Source organism: Callorhinus ursinus, unplaced genomic scaffold (genome assembly GCF_003265705.2).
Source record: "Callorhinus ursinus isolate GAN/ISIS: 27379988/994484 unplaced genomic scaffold, GSC_fseal_2.0 scaffold87, whole genome shotgun sequence".
NCBI lineage: Eukaryota > Metazoa > Chordata > Mammalia > Carnivora > Otariidae > Callorhinus > Callorhinus ursinus.
The window spans coordinates 790991-812030 of record NW_027397149.1 but is presented as its reverse complement, the minus strand read 5'-3'; the positions used below and the strand labels follow the sequence as shown (position 1 = coordinate 812030).

The window sequence follows — 21040 nt, the reverse complement described above, 5'->3', positions numbered from 1 at the left end:
AACTTTAAAAAAATACCAAACACAACCAAACTGTGTTGAACTATGTGATTTATTTATTTTTTTAATAAGATTTTATTTATTTGTCAGAGAGCGAGCAGAAGGAGGGGGAGTGGCAGAGGGGCAGGGAGAAACAGACTTCCCGCTGAGCAGGGAGCCCGATGCGGGGCTCCATCCCAGGACCCCGGGATCATGACCTGAGCCGAAGGCAGACGCTTAACCGACTGAGCCACCCAGCCGCCCCAAACTACATGATTTCTAAGGCTCCTTCCAGAGCTTGCAGAACATAAGAGGCTGGATAGAAACATCGTTGGAGAAGTTATTTGCTCTTGACAAGTTAGAAGGCCCCGAGGATGGGTGTGGGGCTGGGGGTGACTTGAGGCTTCGAGGCCCAAGAGCCCTTATAGAGCCCTGAATCCCCCGCCTGCCTGTGTGGCCGAGCCGCTGGGGCTGATGGAGCCAGGCAGATGTGGTCTGAATGTCTCACCTGCCTTCTATCCACAGAGTGACTTTAAGCAGGTCAGAGCTCTGGGAACTCATTTCTCCTTATCCCTGAAAGAGAATGAAAAAATCTTCGCAGAGACATCGGGCCCTTACAGACACTCATCTCAAGACGTTCCTGGCAGCCGGGTGATTCCCCAGGGTGTGGCCTGTCCTACTCAGCTAAGGTCAAGGCAGGCCACACCCCAGGATCCCACACACTCACCGCTGACGCCAACTCTCCATTCTTTCCTGAGAGCCACGTATTAGGAGGGCTGAGGCTCAGATAGGAAAGAAAAGTAGGATAAAGGCAGGGTGGGAGCAGGGTGATCCCAATAGGCCCAGGGGTCCTAAAAAAGAGGCAGAGGTGTGGCAAATCCGGCCCAGCCTGGTGGGTTGGTCTTAAAGGCTGGAGTTGTTCAATCCTCTCACTGGGTCCCCTATGTGCCCCCTACAGGTGGGGTCGGGACTGCAGGCACTCTGTGGTTCTGGTCACTCCGGGTCTGCACAAAGTTGATGGCCAGAGGTTCCGGCTGGGGAGGGGGGAGGAGGATGGCACAGCTAGATGCTGGGAGCCAGAAAGAGATGGAACACAGGCTCTATGCCTGGCTATGAGAACAGGGTCTGTTCTCTGGCCCGAGGACAGACCCTCTGTGTTTGGTGAAAGGGATATCCCACAAAGTCAAAGGCTCTCTCACCCCTCCCACACTGAGCTCCCTCTGTGTTTGTGCAGGATTCAAAGCATGAGACAAAACTTGGGGATATACGGGCAGGTCACATCTCCTGAGCATCACATTATAAGATTCCAGGGAAACTTGGAACATAAAAGCGCTTCCCAGACAGGACCCTATGGCTTCACTGGCTCTGTGTACTTATCACTGAGCGTCTCCCACTGCCCGAGGCACTACCCATGCACACATTTTAAGGACAAGTCTCTTTTGCCACATAAAGGTTTTTATTGAACTCAAATTCAGGGGCTCCAAAGCCTGAGGAAGACAAGGGAGGCTGGGGTTTGCACTGAGGCCCAAGCCCCACCCCAGGGCCCCACTCCCCCCCCCACCTACCCTCACCCCTTCCTGACTCAACGAGGGTCTCAGTAGCTACCAATCTAAGCTACCCAACTCTAATTAAGTAACCCTCCCCCCTCCCCCCCACCCCCGCCTAGCGCTTTGCCAAGCCAGGCACCCACCAAGGGGCAAGTTGCTGCCAAGGCCAGCTCTCTGCTGACCTCTCTCCTGGATCTCTCCCAGAACCTCCCACTGCCTGCCTGGCCTCTCTCCAACCCCTCTTCATAGCCCATTTCCCATAAATCTCCAGGGCACGTAACTTCCTGCACCCTGGCCCTCGACTCCTCCAACCTCCCCCAGCTTTCCCACTATCCCCTCTAAAGGTTTTTCTCTAGCTCCCTGGCCTCTTCTCTTCTGCCCACCACCTCCCCAGCCTCTGGCAGGGCCCCAGGTCAGCGCCGGCCGGCTGCATGGGTCCGCTGGTGGCGGATGAGGTCGGAGCTCTGCGAGAAGGCCTTTCCACAGTCATCGCACTTGTAGGGCCGCTCCCCGCTGTGGACCCGGTGATGCTGCAGCAGCGTGGAGGAGCGGCAGAAGCCCTTGCCGCACACGGCGCACCGGTAGGGCCGCTCGCCCGTGTGGGAGCGCTGGTGCTGAATCAGCGTGGAGGAGCGGTTGAAGGTCTTGCCGCAGTCGGGGCAGCTGTAGGTGCGGCCTGGCAGGTGGGTGCGGGCGTGGATGGCCAGCACCGAGCTCTGGCCAAAGCGCTTGCCGCACTCAGGGCACTTGAAGGGCTTCTCGCGGGCGTGGCTGCGGGCATGGGGGATGAGCGCCGAGCGCTGCGAGAAGCTCTTGCCACAGATGCCACAGCTGAAGGGCCTTTGCCCGGTGTGCACCCTCTGGTGACTACGCAGGGAAGAGTTCTGGCTGTAGCACTTGCCACACTCGGGGCAGCTGTAGGGCCGCTCGTGGCTGTGGGTGCGCTGGTGCCGCAGGAGGTAGGAGCTGTCACCGAAGGCCTTGCCGCAGTGCGGGCACTTGTAGGGCTTCTGACCAGAGTGGGTGCGCTGGTGGCGAAGCAGGTAAGAGCTGTCGGCGAAGGCCTTGCCACAACGGGGACACTTGTAGGGCCGCTCGCCCGTGTGGGTGCGCTGGTGTTTGATGAGGTCAGAGCTCTGGGAGAAGGCCTTACTACAGACCTCACATTTATAGGGCTTCTCACCCGTATGGATGCGCTGGTGCTGGATCAGGGTGGAGCCCCGCCCAAAACTCTTCCCGCAGATGCCGCAGATATTAGGCCGAGGGCCCTGCCCACCCCTGGCCCGGCCACCCCGCCTGCCTGGCCCCCGAAGGGCCCCTGTCAGGCCCAGGGGATTCTGGAGCATCTCAAACTGGGGTGTGGCCAGCAGGGCCCCTGTGGGCATCTCAAAAGGTGGCCCTAGGGGTAGGCCCCCTGTGGGCTGCTCCCCAAACCCCTGGGTGAAGGAGTCCAAGGGGTGGACTCCCAAGGGGATGCTCAAAGGATTCTTTTCCTCAGGATTCAGAAGCATCTCTGCACCTTCCTGAAATTTGGAACTTTGAGCTTCAAATTCAGGGCTTTGGGTTTTGAACTCAGGATTCTGGGCCTCATATTCCGGGCTCTGGGATTCATACCCAGGGCTCTGGGATCCATACCCAGGGCTCTTGGGTTCATAACCAGGGCTCTTGGGTTCATAACCAGGGCTCCGGGGTTCATATCCAGGGCTCTTGGGGTCATACCCAGGGCTTTGGGGCTCATACCTAGGACTTTGGGGTTCAAACTCAGGACTCTCTGATTCAGGGCTTCTGGGTGCAAATTCAGGGCTTGGGGGCACAAACCCAGGGCTTCGGGACTCAAAACCTGGGCTTTCAGGCTCAAACCTGGGGCTCTGGGGTTCAAACTCGGGGCTCTGTGGCTCAAACCCAGGGCTCTGGGGTTCAAGCCCAAAGGGTATCTCTTCGACCTCATAGTCCCCAGTGCCTTCTTGTTGAGACATTTCTTCTTCCTCATTCTCACTCATGTTGCCTGCAGGATCAGAGAATTACAGAACACACAGATTGTGCGGGGCCTGGAAGGTCATTTGGTCCCACCACTAGTTGCCACAAACCCCTCCCTCCTCCTCCAGCAGGGTCGCTGGCCCTTGAGCAGGTGCTGAAATTCCCACCTCCCCCTCCGCCGACCCAGGACTTCCAGTCCCCGCCCCCGCCTCCTCCAAGTCCCAGGTGTCCAAGCCCCCCGCCCCCGCTCTCTTCCCCTCCCATGGCCCACAGCCCCCTCTCCCGCTCCCAGGCACGCTCCTCAGAGAGACGCTCCCTCCCTCACCTTTGAGGGACCCTTCGGGGCTCCCCAGTTCGTCAGGACTTTGCACATCCCCGGGCTCAAGGCCCCACGGCGACGCCTCCCGTTCCATCCCCGCCGGCTCCCAGTACGGCGGCGGCGGCGATGGCGGACGATCCTGCGACCAGGCCTGAGTGCCCTGAGACCCGGGCCCTCGCCGCCCGCCTGCTCAGCGCCGCCCAGGGGACCCGGCTGCCCAGCCCGGGCCCCTGAGGCCGGACGTCTTGACCCTGGGCCTCTCTGGCCGGCCGGGCCCCTCCCCTACCCGCGGCCCCGCCCCCACCCACAAGGTCTCGCCTTGCCCTGGGGCCCTCCAAGGCCCCCGTGCGTCGTGGCCTCGGAGACGAGGGTCTTCACGACTTGCCCTGCCGCCCCCGGACGCCGCTCCCCGCCCGCGACCCCGCAGTCTGGCCCCCCAGCCCCGGCTGGGCTGCGGCTGTCCGACCCCCTCCCCCCTCCCCCCGCACAGGAAGTGTCCGTCCGCGGCCAGTTTCCCCCGCTGGCTAGCGCCACGGCCTCTCTAGGAGCGGCTGGAGGTGGAAACTCGTTGGCATTAACCCTGGGCTGGATGGCCCCGGCTTTGAGGTGGGGGATGACGGGGAGCCCTGGAGCCGGCAGGAAAGGCTGGGGTAGTTTGTGTGCTATGTCCTAGGTCTCCGTCCGTCCAGGAGCCTATCTATCCGTCTCCCGGGCCCTGCGTCCGTCAGTGCCTGTGGCCAAGGGCGAGGCGACAAGCGAGACCAAGGTCAGCGAGAAGGAGCGACGCTTCCCGGCGCCAGCGGGGGCGGTGTCTAGCTCCCCTCCCCTCCCGGGCCTTGGGGTCAGCTTCGGCCGCGCCTCGGGAACCTAGACGGACCCCACCCCCAGCCCTGAGCTCCTGAGTCTTGGGGCTCCCACCCGCCCAACCCGAACTCTACTCCTCCGCACCAGCGCGCCCACCCTCACTCCTCCCGGCCCCCTCCCCTCTCTGCCCCTCCTAATCTCCACCCTACCCACTCCTGGAGGGCTAGGATCGTTGCCAATGAAACAGCCCCGCCTCGGGTTTCCAGAGGCACCGCCCCTACCACCCAAAGAGTACAGCGATTGGCCGGGGGAGCTTGTGCTCTCGTCGTCCCGCCTCCTCCCACTACACCAACTGCCAGGAGTTAATGGTCGCCAGGGAACGCGAGGCACCTTTCTGATTGGCTGGAGGGGGCAGGCCGGTTCCACCTACCCCAGCGGTCAGAAGTGCCTGCGGGAGGGCTGAGAGGGAGGTGCCTGGTGTCTCCCTGCCCGTCCTCCGGCTGGTGCTTTCAGAACTTTTCCCGCCTCTACTTACCTTTCATTATGTCTTATCTCTCTGAAGCAAGCCAAGGGATCTGGAGACAGACAGCCTTCCCTACACCGCCCCCCCCCCCCGGTCTCCCGCATACTTCCTTTCCCAGCACTTTCCTTTCTCCCACAGGTTCCTGGTGCTGAAAGGGGCCAGTTGGCCGATCCTCCCGCAGAGAGGAGGCTGCTTTCCTTTCTGTTACCTGCCTATCCCTTCCACCTTCCCCGAAGTGGGAACCTTAGTCCCTGGTTCCTGGGTTTTCTCACAGAGAGGCAGGGATCCTACGGGAGTTACTTCCAGGTGAGGGTGGTGTTCAGAAGTAAAGAACCATCTGGCCTTTAAGGGAGCTAAGAACTCTACAGTCCTGTCTGACTTGGACAGACGCTTGTAGAAGGGAACCTAAGAAACACTGCCCTTGGTGCAGCTTTCAATCAAGGGAAAAGTGAATCTGGAAAGACAATTCTTGTTCCCTTTTTTACCCTTGCTGCTGAAAGTATTTTGGTAGCGTTCTTGACAATTGATGAGCCAAATTCTCCCTGTGTGAGTGATGCAGGAGCCATGATTGTGTTATCTCGTTGCCTTCTCAGACAAATGAAGGGAAGAAACTGGTTTAGGAGGAAAGATGGCATCTTCCATTCTCCTGAAAAGAGATGAGAACAAGAATCTGGAGAATTGCAAGCAGTAAAAGCCTAGAGAAAACAGAGGCTTACAAAGAGAATCACAATTATCTCCCTACAAATAAAGCAGAAGCACGTTTCTCCCATGAAGAGGAACAGCTTCCAGCTCCATGCCTGTCTCCCACCCCACTGTCAGTCTGTCCTAAAACCTTCTGTGTCTGTCCTAAAACCTTCTGTGAAGAATGGCTCACCCAGTCCAGCACTAGATGGCCCACACGGGCAGGACACCTTACAAGTGCACTGACTATGGAAGGAGCTGGACCTGGAGCACTCTCTGGTCATTCCCAAAGCACTCACACGAATGAGAAACGGAAGTCTCCTTCATGAGACACTTTTCTCTGATCTCCAACCTGCTTACCCACCAGAAAATGTACACAGGAGAGCAGCTGTTCCCTGCAAAGTGCGTGGCGAGGCCTCCAACCCCAGCTCTGACCCGGTCCCATTGTCTGCAGCACTCTCCACCAGCCCCACATGTAGCAGAAGTCAGGGCAGGGCTGCAAGCTGCTTTGGCACCTGCATTGCCACATGGACATTCAGTCTTCCTAGTGCCTAGAGTAAAGGAGGAGCTGACCTCCAGGCAGCCTCCTCCAGCACCAGGCCTATCCATACAATAGGCCTGAGAAGCAACCAGCCTGTCTGCCACTCACCCATAGCAGTGAGAGGCTCTAAGCACAGGGAATCCTCTGATGTGGGTTCCAGCTTGACCCGGCACCAACTGATCCAAGGCAAGAGTCCACTGACCTTATTCTACCACTGTGTCCTGGTGAGGAGGAGCTGTGTTTGTGTCCTGAGTTGGGCAGCCACTTTGTCCATAGGATCTTTACCGGTGTGTGGCAGAGCTGGGGCAGAGATATTCAGTGTGCAGCCAACACTTACAGTCCAGCCAACTTGGCCAACACTTGAGCAAAGGCCCTCAGTATGAGGGCGACTCCTGCGTGAACTGCTCTTTCCCTGCATGCAACGGACAGATGCTACGAGAGACGTCCCTGTATATTCAAGAAGATTTGAGGTACCAAGAAGAGCTCAGCCATGGCACAGGCCCCTTTGGGAAGAACAAACAAAATGGGAGTCTTTGTCATCCTCTGACCTCAAGCATTTGCAAAACTAAAAGTAGCTAGAAAGTAACATTTTGTTCAGAGCATCATTACCAGGTGTGAGAGTCCATCCCTGGAGATTCTGATTCAATACTCCAGAGATAAAGCCCAGGGAGTTGGCTACATTTTAAAGTTACTGAATGGGATTCTGTGGCAGAAAGGCCTTACTTTGAAAAATACTTGCTTAGGGGCACCTGAGTGGCTCAGTTAGTTAAGCATCTGTCTTCAACTCAGGTCATGATTCTGGGGTCCTGGGATCAAGCCCCACATTGGGCTCCCTACTCAGTGGGGAGTCTGCTTCTCCCTCTCCCTCTGCCCCTCCCCACCCTGCTTGTGCTCACTTTCTAATAAAATCTTTAAAAAAGGGAAAAAAAAGAAAAGAAAAATACTGGCCTAGAGCAGGTTTTTCCTTCTTTGGGTCATAAACATCTTTGCACATCCCATTCCTAGAGACACACATAAACAAACATTCAAAAATGTTTAGGGGTCTTGGGGCACCTGGATGGTTCAGTCCGTTAAGCATCTGCCTTCGGGGGGGCGCCTGGGTGGCTCAGTCGGTTAGGCATCTGCCTTCGGCTCAGGTCATGATCCCAGGGCCCATGATCCCAAGCCCCACATCGGGCTCCCTGCTCCACAGGAAGCCTGCTTCTCCCTCTCCCACTCCCCCTGCTTGTGTTCCCTCTCTCGCTGTGTCTCCGTCTGTCAAATAAATAAAATCTTCAAAAAAAAAAAAAGGATCTGCCTTCGGCTCAGGTCTTGATCTCAGGGTTCTAGGATGGAGCCCGCATTCCCTGTGGGGCTTCCTGCTCAGTGAGGAGCCTGCTTCTCCTTATTCCCCTACCACACACACCCCTTGTGCTCTCTCTCAAATAAATAAAAACCTTTAAAAAAATGTTTAAGGGTCTTTAAAAGCTCAAGTCGACACTTGCCCTCATTTTACATGGCTTGGACAAGTTAGGAATGGGCCACGTGGTCATGACTTTGACCTTTCACTCTGGCCATTTGCACGGGGCTCATTTTGTCTGATTCAGACAAGCATTTCTCCTGATGTACCAAGAAAGCCCTAGGAAAACCCTCTTCCTGGCTTAAAAGTGCTTTGGGGTCTAAGCCTTAAAGACCTATGGGAGCAGAGAGAGAAAAGGGAGCCCCATCTCTGGTGGCAGCAACCATGCCAAGAAATGAGCTGAGAATGGAGTGAGGCTAAGGCTTAAGCATTTCGTGACACTCAAAAATCGATTAAATGGCAGAAAGTTGGGTCGTGAGGGCAGGAAGCGGAGGAGCTGGGTCTGGTTTTGGGGCCCTAAGCAAGCTTGGCAAACTTCAAAGCACTCGGAGAAAGTAGTAATTATGGTACCTTTAATTGTCAAGCTGAGGGCAGGATCCAGATCTGACTTTGAATCTGAGCTGACAACCGGTATTGCAGGCTGGGCTTTCCCCGGGCAGTGCTGAGCGTGAGGCAACGGAAGGGCTGTACGCTGGCTTCTCTTTAGGGAATTAGAAGCTGGTACAAAGGTAGGTCCTGCTGTCAAGGTGCCTCTTTTCACTGCACGTCCCCCTTGTGACAAGATGGCACCTGAGCCAACCCTCCCACTAAAATTTAGGGTAAGCCAGGTCCTGGTGGGGTCAGATCTGAAGATTAAATTGGTATCAATTCAGTTGATTATTTCACCTGAACAGTGTCTTTCCCCCCCCGATTTTCTCCCTCTTCCTTTAGAAGTTTCTCTAGGTTGACAAATCTGGTTTCTTCCTAAGATAGGCCAGACAGGACACGGGACAGATTTGGGTGAAGGAGACGGGTGCACACAGACCGGCAGAAGACATAAGCCCCTGCTATTACTCCTCGAGGTGAAGGTGAAGGAGGCAGGAACGGGTCTGCCCGTGGCTGGTAGCAGCGTCACTGGGACAAGGCTGGACTCTGAACACAGCGGAACTGGGTGGCTAATGGATAATGGAGTCACAAGCAATACGGCTTGGGAATACAGATGAGCAGGTCCCTTGGCTACTAACCCCAAATGTTCCTGGCCTTGTCCTTCTTTGTTCATGATGAGAGGTACTTAAAAAGAGAAGAGGCAAGCTTTGCTTCTGTTTGCCCTGGAACTCTCATCTCAGGCTGGTTTCTCCCTTGCCTTGCTTTGCTGTGTGGCTGTTCTGTCATTTTGTAACTGGGCCTCACTGACACTGGGTTGCTCTGTCCCTAGTCCAGGTCATTGTTTGGGAACTGTCGTAGGGAGGGAGCAGATTGCTCCAGAACCCTGGCTGAGACACGGGCAAGGAACTCAGGCATGGCGTGGTAAAGACAGCAGTAAACCAAGAACCCTGGAGTCTCACTCACTCTGTATGTGACCTTGGACGGGTCGTTTGGCCTTCCCCAGTCTGAGTCCCCAAAGAGAAGGACAGAAAAACTAAGATCTCTTCCAGATCAAAAATGTGATGAGGCCCTCCTGGCTGGCTGGCTGGTGGCTAAGGCCTGAGCAATAGGGCTCTCCCAGGGAGGCTCAAGGAGGACTGGAGGGCACACTCAGAGCCTTCCTCTTCAAAACCAGGAACTGCCGGTCAACCAAGAGGCCTATCGTGGCGTGGCAGAGATGCCTCTCGGTTTGGAGCAAAATATAGCCTCTTCCTGACTGGGCTGTCCTTTCCAAGCTACATGGACAAGGTCCAAGCTGATGGACAAAACAGTACTTTGTAAACCAGAGAACGTGATACAAGCAGACATCTGAAATAAAGCCTGCTTTTCCTTCTCTTCTCCTGCCCTTTCACACGGGTGCTGTCAACCTAAATCCCTGGGTGAGGACAACATGAACGTGGGGCGCCTGGGTGGCTCAGGTTAAGCGTCTGCCTTCAGCTCAGGTCATGATCCCAGGGTCCTGGGATCGAGCCCCGCATCGGGCTCCCTGCTTCTCCCTCTTCCTCTACTGTTCCCCCTGCTTCTGCTCTCTCACTCTCTGTGTCAAATAAATGAAATCTTAAAAAAAATAAAAATAAATAAAAAATAAAAAATAAAATAGAACATGAATGCTATCCACCAGTCTGCAAACTCAAATGACTACAGGAAGCCAGCGGGTCATGTAAACAAGGGGAAAATGCCCGATGGAGAGGGCCTGCTGTACTGGGGACATGGACAAGTGGGGACAAGGGCCAGCTGACACTGGTGGCAAGCCGGGAAGGGCTGGTGGGCAGGCTGAACAGCTGCCCTGCGCTTCCTGCCACCTGTGCCTTTGTGGGAGCTCAGGTCGAGTTGCCAAATCCCCGAATTTTTCAAAAGAGGCCAGAAACCTGAATTTTTGTGTGAAATATCCTTTTAAGTCTTAACCATGATTTGTAACATTTTAAAATGCTGGTTGGACCACAAATACTTTGTAAAAGGTTTGCTACGAGCCAGATTCAGTACAAGGCCGTCAGTTTTTAACCCCTGCAGTAAAGACAACCAATACAGCAAACTTCCCTTCTACCTCAATCCTCTTAACATGTCTAAGTGGAGAAAGAGCCTTTTCTTCCCCACAGCGGAGGTCTTGTGCAGGTGCTTACCTCAGCCCTAACGGAGCAGAGGGGGCTTCTAGAGTCTGGGACAGTAGGGAGCAAGGTGTCAGCAGATCAAGCTTGTGAAGGCCTAAGGTAAGAAGTTCCTCATCCCCCAGGTCCACCTCTTGCCTGGAATTGTGGGACCTCCCTGGAGCTGCCACAGAGGTTCAGGCCCCTGAGCCCAACCTGGGCCTCAGGCAATGTCTAGATCTTCACCCTTTGCCTTGACATCTTTAGGACCATCACCCACACTCCTGGATTATTTCTGGGTAGTGCTGGAAGCCCACAGGTGGGTCCAGGTCCCCTTGGCCAGGGGCCAGAGGCACAGGCAACGCACTGGCACCCCGGCCCCTGGGCCCCCCGGCACCAGGCCTATGGACCCACTGGTGCTTGGCCATGGCTGACTTCTGGCCAAAGCACCTGCCACACTGAGGACAGGGGTAGGGGCGTTCACCGCTGTGGGTACGCCGATGGGCTGCCATTTCGGAGCTCTGTCGGAAACAGCGCCCACAGTCTGGGCAAGGGTAGGGCTTCTCGCCCGTGTGGGTGCGTATGTGGCGCCGAAGGTCTGACGCATGGGCAAAGGCACGGCCACAGTCCGGGCAGGGGAAGGGAGTCTCGCCACTGTGGACCCGCTGGTGCTGGTAGAGGGCAGAGCTCTGGCTAAAGCAGCGGCCACAGTCAGCACAGCCATAGGGCTTCTCGCCCGTGTGGACCCGCAGGTGAGTGGTGAGGGCAGAGCGCTGGGTGAAGGCCCGGCCACAGTCCAGGCAGCGGTGGGGCCGCTCCCCACGGTGGATGGCCCGGTGCTTGCTCAGAGAGGAGGCCTGGCTGAAGCCCTTGCCACAGTCAGGGCAACGGAAGGGCTTCTCCCCCGTGTGGGTGTACAGGTGCTCCACTAGGGTGGAGCGCCAAGCAAAACTCTTCCCGCACATGTAGCAACCATGACGCTGGTCGGCTCTTGGGACAGGGGGATGCGTACAGAGTGGGGGGCGACCCCGGCGAGGTGCCTTGGACGGCTGCTCCAAGCTGTCAGGGAACCCAGCAGAAGGGTGTGTTGGAGCCTTTGGCCCAGGAGCTTCCACAGAAAGGCTCTTCTTCAGGGCCTCAGTCCCTTCTCTTTGTTTTTTCTCTTCCTTGTTTCTGGAATCTGCTGGGAGGTAAGGGGAGAGCTTAGACCCTCGCTTACCCTGGTTCTTATGGCCAAACCCCAAATGGTGACAGAGAAGCCTTTTAGATACAGCCACCTTCTGGACCCACTGCTGCCTCTGGGACTCAGCTCGGTACAGGCAAGGAAGCTCGGAGTGACACATTTTCCTGAACTGCAGAGGACAGAAAAGACACCAAGACAAAGAAGGAAGGAAGGAACGGAACACCGTACGTTCTACCTCAGAGCTGGGGAAATGCGGGCAGAGGGGACATTCTTGCTGGATCCTGGAGGATGACAGGATGTCTCAGGACACTCCAGGCAGCAGGAACATGTTCGTGCAAGAGAGGCAGGACCGTGGCCGGCATTGACAAGCTCACAGGGAGGGGGTGCGGTGCAAGGATCAACTGGAGGAAGTAAACAAACAGTGGAACCCACGAGAAAGGAGACCACAAAAACGTAACAAAAAGAAAGGAAGCTAAAACACAAGAGGCGGCCGCGAAGCTAGAGTGTAGGAAAGCGGCAGGAGGGATGATGTGAAGCTCGAGAGAGCTCTGAGACCAACCAGATGTGAGGGGCACAGATTCGCTGGAGAGGCAGGTACGCAGGGCCCCGCACCCCAGCAGAGCCCGGGCCACACTCGCAGCCCCTTTCTAGGCTGAAGCCTGCAGCGAGGCACGGGCCGGCATGGTAACCTCAGCGGGGAAAGCAACCCAGGGAAGAAAATGAGGAGCAGGGAAGGTGTTGGCAGAAGGTCAGCTGGGTGGCCCAGGCCCAGAGGCGGTCCCGGGAGACGCAGTACCCAATACTTCACCTGCGTCTGCTTCTGTCAGACACTCTCCCACCTCCGGATCCCGGGCAGCCGGGCCCCACAGGTCCGCCTCTTCCTCCACCCAGGAAATGAGAGCTGGCTTGGCGCCTCGGAACCCTGGGGGAGGAGAACGGAAACCCCACGCTGCCGGGAGGCCGCCCCCCGTCGCCCCGGCTTCCCGGACCTCGGGGCTCCCACTGCCGGGGCCGGCCCGGGAGGCTGGGCGGGGTGGGCGGGGAGGTGGCCCGGGCGAGCCGGCGGGGCCTCACCGAGCGCGCCCAGGTGGCCGTAGGTCTCCCGCATCACGTCCCGGTACAGGGCCCTCTGCGCGGGCCGCAGACAGCCCCACTCCTCGGGGGAGAAGTACACGGCCACGTCCGCGAAGCTCACGCCGCCCGGCCCCCTCCGCTCGCGCCCCGCGCCGTCCGGTTCCCACGCGGGCAGCGGGGCCGGAGGCGGCGCCATGGCAAGGGCCGGGCCGGGGTCCGCGGAGCCGCCCGCGCCGGAAGACGTCCCCGGGCCAGGGCGCGGGCCGGAAGGCCGCGAGCGCAGCAGGCCGCCCCTCGAAGGCCCACCAGGGTGGCCAAGGACCAAGAGCCGCGAGCGGAAGGGACACAGAGCATCAGAAAGAAATGGCGGCAACGCGCCGCGCGAACGTTTCTCCTACGCAACCGTGCCCAGATGACGCCTCCCCGGGGTCTCCAGGGGGCTTTGTCCTCGAGCCCTCAGCCAAAATGGCCGCGACGGCTACAAGTGCGGGAGGGGGCGGCGAGCCGCCTCCGCCCCGCGAAGTGCACGCGCCCGCCGCGCTGGGAGGCGCAGCCGCAGCCCCGCCCGGGTTTGGAGGCGGGACGGGCGCGGCGGAGGGTGCGGGCTGACCCGGCCCGCTCTGCCCTCGTGAGTTCCACGCTACTTTTCGTCGCCGGGCCGTTCATAAGTGGGTTCCTGGGTTTCGGCCCGTCACTGGGTGACAACGCACTTTCCCCAATGTTGAGAGGAGAAAAATGTAGTGGGTAAAAGAGAACCTTCTCTACCGGGAGCTTCTATTAAGGAGATCGTGGCGGCGGCTGGGGGCGGGTAGGGTAAGGTCTGTAAAAGTCGGCAGGACCCACTTTTTGCAACCTTACTTTCTTACTTTCTCCGCACATGCTCTGCAGGAGGCCCGTCGAACATCTATTTACCTTTAGCTCAAGCCTGGCTCCTAAGCTCCTGATCACAGAGCACAGAGCCACCTGCTCCCTTGCCCCTGCACGAATTCCCACTAGAACTTCACACTAGGCATGGCTCCCACTGAATTCATCATCCCTTTCTGCCCCCAGCCTGCTCTTCCTGGGGTCTTTATAAGCAAGTGACACCCACTCTCCCTATCATTTCTACCTCTAACCTCCTTCTCTCACTCCACACATTTATTGACGGCTTACTCTGCGTCCCCATATGCCTTCATAAATACCCTACCCTAAAAAGACTTGATAATTTTCCTTTGGCCGGCTAAATCACTGCATTTCACACCTTCCTTCACCAGGTCTGGGGTCTAGTCTGGAGCTTCTCTCTGCTTGCTTCCTTCCAGAGGTCTTCCTGAGGCTTTTGCCTAACACCTTGTATCTGGTGGATGCTTCTCCCCTACGCCAGAGGAGCTGGGCAAGTAGAGGTAATCAAAGTAGAAAGGGGAAAAGGAAAAGATGAAAAGCCTGGGAAAAGGTAAGGATGCAGATTTGCCCATGGACTTAGCCCTAGCTACTCCTAGCCTCCGGTCCCTGAAGGACACAAGAAAAGAAAAAATTTTTTTTCAGTAAGAGTAATAGCATTTTATCATCTGTCAGCGCCCACCCCTCACGGTGATGCCTCTCACACATAGGCCTGGAAGAGCTCTGGGTAGTGCTGGAAACTCACAGAGGGGTCTGAACACTCCTGAGGAAGAGCCCAGGGCAGAGTTCACACCTGTGTGTCAGCCCTTGAGGTCCACGGCACCAGGCTGGCACTGGGGTCTACTGGTGGGCCTCTGGCTAAAGCACCTTCCACACTAGGGACAGGAATAGGTCAGCTTGCCTGTGTGAGTCAGCAGGTAGCACGAGAGGTACCACCTGTGGCAGAAACAGGTGCCACACTACGCGCAGGCAAAGGGCCCCTCTCCAGAATGCACTGAGTCAGGTGAAAGGTCATGGCAAAGCGTGCCTGCACTCGGGGCAGGGTGCTGTGTGAGTACCAGGCACTGAGGCTGGGTGTAGAGTTGGGGCTTGGGAAAGGCCTGTCTACCTGGGGTGCTTTGGCCACAGGCTCAGAGACCAAGCTAGTGTCTCTGACCCCAGGAGCTCATGACAACTCCCCAGTAGACTCCTGCTGGCTTCTTCCAAATGTATCATTTTTCTGAGTGGCTGTTTTGAAACAGCAGATTCAAAACTTACTTTTTGCCCTATTCAGTCAAACTCTACTCAATGTTTAGGTGGCAGAATCAACTTTCACAACCTCAGATGGGTGCCTAGCCCCTGGAAGCACCCACCTAGACTGTGTTGACCAATTGAGGGGGTCACGGCAAGTCAGGGACATTCCCACTTCAGGACCAACCCAAAGAGACACCCTCAACCAGAGAAACAGGTGTTATAAGGCACAGGCACCTACAGGAAGGGGAACTGCTTCCATCCTAAACTTTCATTCACACGTTGACACTGACCTAGAGTTTGGATGATTTGTACAGTGTGACCTGATCTTGGGACGCGTGGATGCCTCAATTAAGTGAAAAAGAGAAGGTCAAGATTCTAGTCTCCGGTGGGTATCATAAATTCAGGCCAGCAGGGGCGCCTGGGTGGCTCAGTCGGTTAAGCTCAGGTCCTGATCCGGGATTGAGCCCCGCATCGGGCTCCATGATCGGCAGGAAGCCTGCTTCTCCCTCTTCCACTCCCCCTGCTTGTGTTCTCTCTCTCGCTGTGTCGTCTCTGTCAAATCAATCAATAAAATCTTTTAAAAAAATAAAAATCTGCGAGGGCGCCTGGGTGGCTCAGTTGGTTAAGCGACTGCCTTCGGCTCAGGTCATGGTCCTGGAGTCCCGGGATCGAGTCCCGCATCAGGCTCCCTGCTGCGCGGGAAGCCTGCTTCTCCCTCTCCCACTCCCCCTGCTTGTGTTCCATCTCTCTCTGTCTCTCTCCCTGTCAAATAAATAAATAAAATCTGGGCGCCTAGGTAGCTCAGTTGGTTAAGCAACTGCCTTCGGCTCAGGTCATGATCCTGGAGTCCCGGGATCGAGTCCCACATCAGGCTCCCTGCTGAGCAGGGAGTCTGCTTCTCCCTCTGACCCTCTGACCCTCTTCCCTCTCCTGCTCTCTATCTCTCATTCTCTCTCTCTCAAATAAATAAATAAAATCTTAAAAATAAATCTTTTAAAAAAACATTAAAAAAAATCAGGCCAGCAAAAAGTAGTAAGGTACATGTAGATGGTGTTTCTTTCTTTCTTTTTTAAAAGATTTTATTTATTTGAGAGAGAGAGAGAGAGCATGAGCGGAGGAGGGGGGAAAGGCAGATGGAGAGGGAGAGGCAGACTCCCCGCTGAGCAAGAAGCCCGATGCGGGACTCGATCCCAGGGCGCTGGGATCATGACCAGAGCCGAAAGCAGACGCTTAACCGACTGGGCCACCCGGGCATCCCTAGATGGTGTTTCTTGTTCAACAAAACATTTTCTCTTCCAGCTGGACCTGGAACATTACCCCCACTCCTCATCTTTCTTTCTCTCAGGCATCCACCTGGGGATCCTGAGCATCTGCACTCCACATCTGGGCCATCTTTTCTACCCAGGAGATGAGAGCTGGTTTGGGCTCTGGAATCTTGGAGAAGAACGTTAATCACTCAATAAACAATTCTTCATTCATTTAATGAAAACATATTGGGCATTGTGTGGCAGGCATTGTTCTAGATGTTCTAGGTGTTGGGAGACATTGGTGAACCAAGATAAGGTTCCTACTCTAAGTTTACACTAAGCTCTAGGTTTACGCTAAGGGAGAGAGAAGGCACCTATGAGCTCTGGGGGCAAAGGTGCAGAGACCTTCAGGCAGTTAAAGAGCTAGACAAAGCTGCAGCTGAGACTTCCTACTTGCGGCAGAAGAGCTTCAGGAAGAATTTCTTAGAGACATTTGAAAGGCATTTGAAAAGGGCATTGAAAGATGTTAGATTAGGCTCATTAAGCCAGATGTGTGTCCAGGGCTCCCTGCTCCGCAGGAAGCCTGCTTCTGCCTCTCCCACTCCCCCTGCTTCTGTTCCCTCTCTCTGTCAAATAAATAAAATATTAAAAAAAAAAAAAAAAAAAAACCAACCCAAAGATTCTTTGTAGCTGGAGCCAATGGGATCATTAGCCTGTAGGGAGAGACTGGGTTTGAATTGGGGGTTAGCAAGCCACGGGCTTTCACACTGTGGTACACAGGTTCTGAACTTTTTGCAGAAGTCCTGGGGAACCACGGAAGAGCCTGGCCAAAGAGGCTCCGCTGTAAATTTCAGTTGGGCCAATCTGGCGGGGGTCACAGGAAACGAAGTCATCTGAGGGCAGGAGTGGGGGCGAGTCTGTCACTCAGACCTGCGCATCCCACCCGCCCCCTTCCCTTTTCAGAGATGCGGGTTGGCTATCGATCTCCCGCGTCAGGTCTACGCATATGGGCCTCGGCGGGCACCTCAGCACCGAGCCGGGAGCAGGGCCAGGGACCCAAACGCCCCTCCCCACCAGCACCCCTGCACCGGGGAGGGGACGCCCAGCATTCCGCCTCCAGGGAGCTAGATTCTTCCGGGCCTAGGCGGCCGGCCAGTAGCCTCGGGTGGGGCGGCTCTAGGACAGCTAGAAACGGTCGGTTACGCGAACTCGGTGGTTGCGCGACCAAGAAAATGAAGGCGCCTTCAGAAAAGATGGTGGCATTCCAGTGTTTTTCAGTTTTAGAGAAGCATTTAACAGCGTCACTACCAGGGTGACGCCACTACCAGGGTCTGGTATTGATGACCTGGTTTATTCCTCTCTCCAGCTGTCCTCTGCTATTCCGCAAGCCGCCTTGGGAAGCGCCTCTTGCCCACAGTTAAGATGGCCGCGGCCGCTTCGGCGTCCGTGCTCAGGTCCGGCGGGGGGAAAAGGGAGGAGGCTCGGGTGCGTGAGCGCAGCCGGTTGCTAGGGGTCCGAGAGAGGGGGAAAGGGGCCAGGACTCTGGGCCCTCGGCCTGGCGACTCCCTCCCAGCCCCCTTCAGAACGCCCACTCAGTGACCTGGTCTTAAAAGAAAATTTCTTTTTGGCAAGCTAGTTCATTTCTCAACTTTTTTTCGTTTACAAGGTACAGAATAATATTCTGTGACGTCTCCTCCCCCACCCTTTTCTTCTATTAGGAGTTTCTAGAACATGCCTCCAGATATAGCCTGTCTACCTATCTGCTATTTCCATACACTTGCTAGCTCTTTAACCGAGGACACTAGACCGAATGCCTCTGAATGCCTTAGAGTTCAGCTCTTTGACCGAAGAAGAAACTGAAGCCTGGTGGTTACCAAGGTCAGGCAGCCCATTAGTTGACTGAGCAGCTTCAGACCCCTAAATTCAGCCTTTTTCACCATCTTGCGCTGCCTCCTCCAGGCCTGTTCCAGGAAAGCAACTGAAGACTTTGAATGTACTGACCCCTGCTGACCTTGTGAAAATGAACTCCATTCTCTATTTAAGAGATGATTGTATAAAAAGCAGATGAGTGACTGAATCACCTGACTTGTTTGTTTTAACACTCGGTTTGAAGGTGCCCCCAGACTTCCCAAGTCAAAGCTCCTCTAAAAGAACAATGGCCGACTATGCAAGGGATGCAGTTTGTTCTGTGATAGAACTAAGACATTAATCATACTAGTTTACCTTACTTGATCACTTACTATATGCCAGACTGTTCTAAGTGCTTCTGCCTGTTAACTCATTGAATTCTCACAATCCCTCAGAGATAAGTACCCTTCTGGATCAGGAAACTGAGGCAGAGAGCGGTCACCTTGCCCCAGGCCACCCAGCTAGTAAGTGGTGAAGCCAGGATTCAAACCCAGGCAGTCTTAACTCCAGAACCCATGCTGTAATGCTTTGAATAATTGAAGGTACAATCTCAGCAACCACAGAGCGAGGTAGGATTTTAAGACAGGCTACCAAGATGCAGTTGAAACGTGAGATATGGCAGCAACCTGGGAGGTTAGAAGAGCTGCTTCTGGTCACCTATACAACTCCATGCTGTCATGTAAATGTAAAGAGAAAAAAAACTTAAATGATGGGCTATGGTAAGTACTGAAAGTAAGTAAAAGGGTTGTATTTAAGAGTCATGTCATGGCAAAAAAAAAAAAATGTCATTCAGGTGTTTAGAAGGTATGTGAAATTGCCCTGGGGGAAGGGTGACGACAGGCTTCACAAAAGGTACCCTGTTGCATCTCTCACCAGTGGGCTCCTCTTGCCCAGGCCCTCGCTGATTTAGGCTTGGGTGGCCTGGCTGATCTCTGGGCCTCCAGCCTTTTGCCTTTCCCATCCATCGACACCGCAGCCTGGTATAGTGAAAAGAGCAAGAACATCCACTGAGAAATCTGGAGATTTGGGTTCCAGGCCTGCCTCTGCCACTACTTCAACTGTGTGATCTTAAGTAAGGGCCTTCCCCTCTCTGGGCCTCAGCCTTTCTCAGAGCGTATTCTGTGCAACAGTATTTACGTGAAAGCTTGTGGAAAGAACCAAACATTCTTCCCCATGTCCCCTGGAGAATCTCCTCAGGAAAGAAACCTATTCCACCCACAGCTTCCTAAACCCTGCTTAAACCTTTGAGCCAGGCAGCTCCTAAAAGCTCCCTTCCAGGTCTAAAATGCTGTGGTCCGTGGGGCACCTGGGTGGCTCAGTCGTTAAGCGTCTGCCTTGGGCTCAGGTCATGATCCCAGGGTCCTGAGATCGAGCCCCGCATCGGGCTCCCTGCTCTGCCAGAAGCCTGCTTCTCCCTCTCCCACTCCCCCTGCTTGTGTTCCCTCTCTCGCTGTGTCTCTCTCTGTCAAATAAATAAATAAAATCTTAAAATAAAATAAAATGCTGTGGTCCACCCTGTCACCACCTCCCAGGAACTGACCCCTCCATCTTCCTCCTCACTCAGCCAAAAATCTTACCATCGTTCCTGGCTCCTCTGAGGCTCTCAGCCCCACCACATTGCCCGCTGCAGTCCATTCTCAGAGCAACCAGAGTGGGTTTGCGGTCACATCACCTTGCCACTCTGCTTGAAACCTCCCCATGGTTTATATGAGGTCCCTAGAATAGTCAGACTCATAGAGAGAGAAAATGGAACCGTGGCTGCCGAGGACTGGAGAAAGGAGGAGTGGGGACTTAGTGTTTAATGGGTATGGGGTTTCAGCTGGGGAAGATGGAAAAGTTCTAGAGAGGGCTGATGGATGCACACAACGTGATTGTACTTAATGCCACTAAACTGTATACTTAACAAAATATTTAAAATGGTAAATTTTGTTACATGTATTTTACCACAAGGCAACAACAAACATGACCCAGTGGCTTTCCAATATGTTTAGAATCAAACCCAGACTTGACATCGTGGCAAGCCAGAGTTCTATGATCTGCTCCCTTCCCCTCCTCCAAGCTCATCTGTGATTCTGTTCCGCTCAGTTCCTCAGTCCAGCCACCAGGGTCCTTTCTGTACCTCACCCAAACTCACCCCTACCTCAGAGCATGGCACCTGCTATTGCCTCTGTCTGGAATCACTGCCCCCCCCAACTCCCAGCCTCTGAAACCCTGCACTTCCCCACTCCCACATCCTGCCACCTCACCCCTGTTTCCCTTTGGCTCCTTCTCATCATTTGGATCTCGGTTCAGATGTCTCCTCCACTCCACACCAAGACCTGGCTTAAGTACCTGTCTGCAACGGGCACTTTGAGGACATCCTGTTTTAGTACCTCTGTGGTACTTATTATTTACAATTATAATAACTTGTCTGACTTGTGCTGGCTTATCACTTGTCCGTCTTACTTTTTTGGGGGGGAGATCTTTCTTTCTTTCTTTCTTTCTTTCTTTCTTTCTTTCTTTCTTTCTTTCTTTTTCTTTCTTTCTTTGTTTGAGAGAAAGAGCACGAGCAGGGGGAGAGGGAGAAGTAAGCTCCCCACTGAGCAGGGAGCCCTACATGGGGCTCGATCCCAGGACCCTGGGATCATGACCTGGGCCAAAGGCAGATGCTTAACTGACTGAGCCACCCAGGTGCCCCACTTGTCTTACTTATGTGCTGGCTTATCCCTTGCTTTACCCTACCCTTCTTGAACGTAAGCTCCAAAACAGTTCCTATGTCTGTTTTCCATGCTCTATCTTGGCACACAGAGTAGTGCCTAGTACATGGCAGATGCTTAGTAGGTATTTGTTAAATGGATAAACACGAAAGAAAGCAGACAGCACTCACTCTGTGCCGTATGCTGACCTGGGCAACTCTGTGCCTGATACACTCTGCCAGGTTCTGCTCCCCCCTCCCTCATGGTGCCTCTTGTCTTTGCCTCACCTCTCTCCAGTACTGGTCATCTCTTGTGCTCCACACTGTCCCACTCCTGACTGACTGCCCCTCGCCAGACCTTCAGGCTCCCTTGCTCCAGCTCTCCATGCTTGAGCCCCCTGGGGCGTACTTGTTCCCAGCTCCTATTGTC

The 21040-nt window shown here is 55.0% G+C and overlaps 2 protein-coding genes and 1 long non-coding RNA gene across 5 annotated transcripts; 1 reads left to right on the top strand and 2 right to left on the bottom strand.

Moving 5' to 3' along the window:
* Positions 1 to 1413: 1413 nt before the first annotated feature.
* On the bottom strand, positions 1414 to 4779 carry ZNF768 (zinc finger protein 768). Its single transcript, XM_025854059.2, has 2 exons — positions 3826 to 4779; positions 1414 to 3528 (listed from the first exon to the last, which is right to left on the bottom strand). Exons 1-2 carry the CDS (start codon positions 3911 to 3913, stop codon positions 1937 to 1939), a joined length of 1680 nt encoding a protein of 559 aa, XP_025709844.1. The 5' UTR covers positions 3914 to 4779; the 3' UTR covers positions 1414 to 1936.
* A 5425-nt stretch (positions 4780 to 10204) lies between these two features.
* Positions 10205 to 13258, bottom strand: LOC112810447 (zinc finger protein 764-like). Of its 2 annotated transcripts, none has more exons than XM_073888153.1 (3): positions 12673 to 13258; positions 12407 to 12520; positions 10205 to 11598 (listed from the first exon to the last, which is right to left on the bottom strand). In XM_073888153.1, exons 1-3 carry the CDS (start codon positions 12866 to 12868, stop codon positions 10688 to 10690), a joined length of 1221 nt encoding a protein of 406 aa, XP_073744254.1. In that variant the 5' UTR covers positions 12869 to 13258; the 3' UTR covers positions 10205 to 10687. The 2 variants fall into 2 exon arrangements, with proteins under 2 accessions (XP_073744254.1, XP_073744255.1); XM_073888154.1 differs by having other exon boundaries at positions 10205 to 11595; positions 12673 to 13255.
* LOC112810448 (uncharacterized) lies at positions 11995 to 16272 on the top strand. Of its 2 annotated transcripts, XR_012376842.1 has the most exons (4): positions 11995 to 12192; positions 13971 to 14101; positions 15096 to 15166; positions 16127 to 16272. It is a non-coding gene; the product is annotated as an uncharacterized lncRNA (long non-coding RNA). The 2 variants fall into 2 exon arrangements; XR_003204831.2 differs by having other exon boundaries at positions 13971 to 15166.
* Positions 16273 to 21040: the final 4768 nt, after the last annotated feature.

What these genes read in the sequence shown, in the direction of transcription:
- ZNF768 (XM_025854059.2), bottom strand. Translation starts at nt 3,913, where the DNA reads ATGGAACGGGAGGCGTCGCCGTGGGGCCTTGAGCCCGGGGATGTGCAA. An exon ending in CCCCGAAGGGTCCCTCAAAG is followed by an intron (nt 3,529 to 3,825) that starts GTGAGGGAGGGA and finishes CTGATCCTGCAG; the next exon opens with GCAACATGAGTGAGAATGAG.
- LOC112810447 (XM_073888153.1), bottom strand. Translation starts at nt 12,868, where the DNA reads ATGGCGCCGCCTCCGGCCCCGCTGCCCGCGTGGGAACCGGACGGCGCG. An exon ending in CGGCCACCTGGGCGCGCTCG is followed by an intron (nt 12,521 to 12,672) that starts GTGAGGCCCCGC and finishes CTCCTCCCCCAG; the next exon opens with GGTTCCGAGGCGCCAAGCCA. An exon ending in TCTGACAGAAGCAGACGCAG is followed by an intron (nt 11,599 to 12,406) that starts GTGAAGTATTGG and finishes CTTACCTCCCAG; the next exon opens with CAGATTCCAGAAACAAGGAA.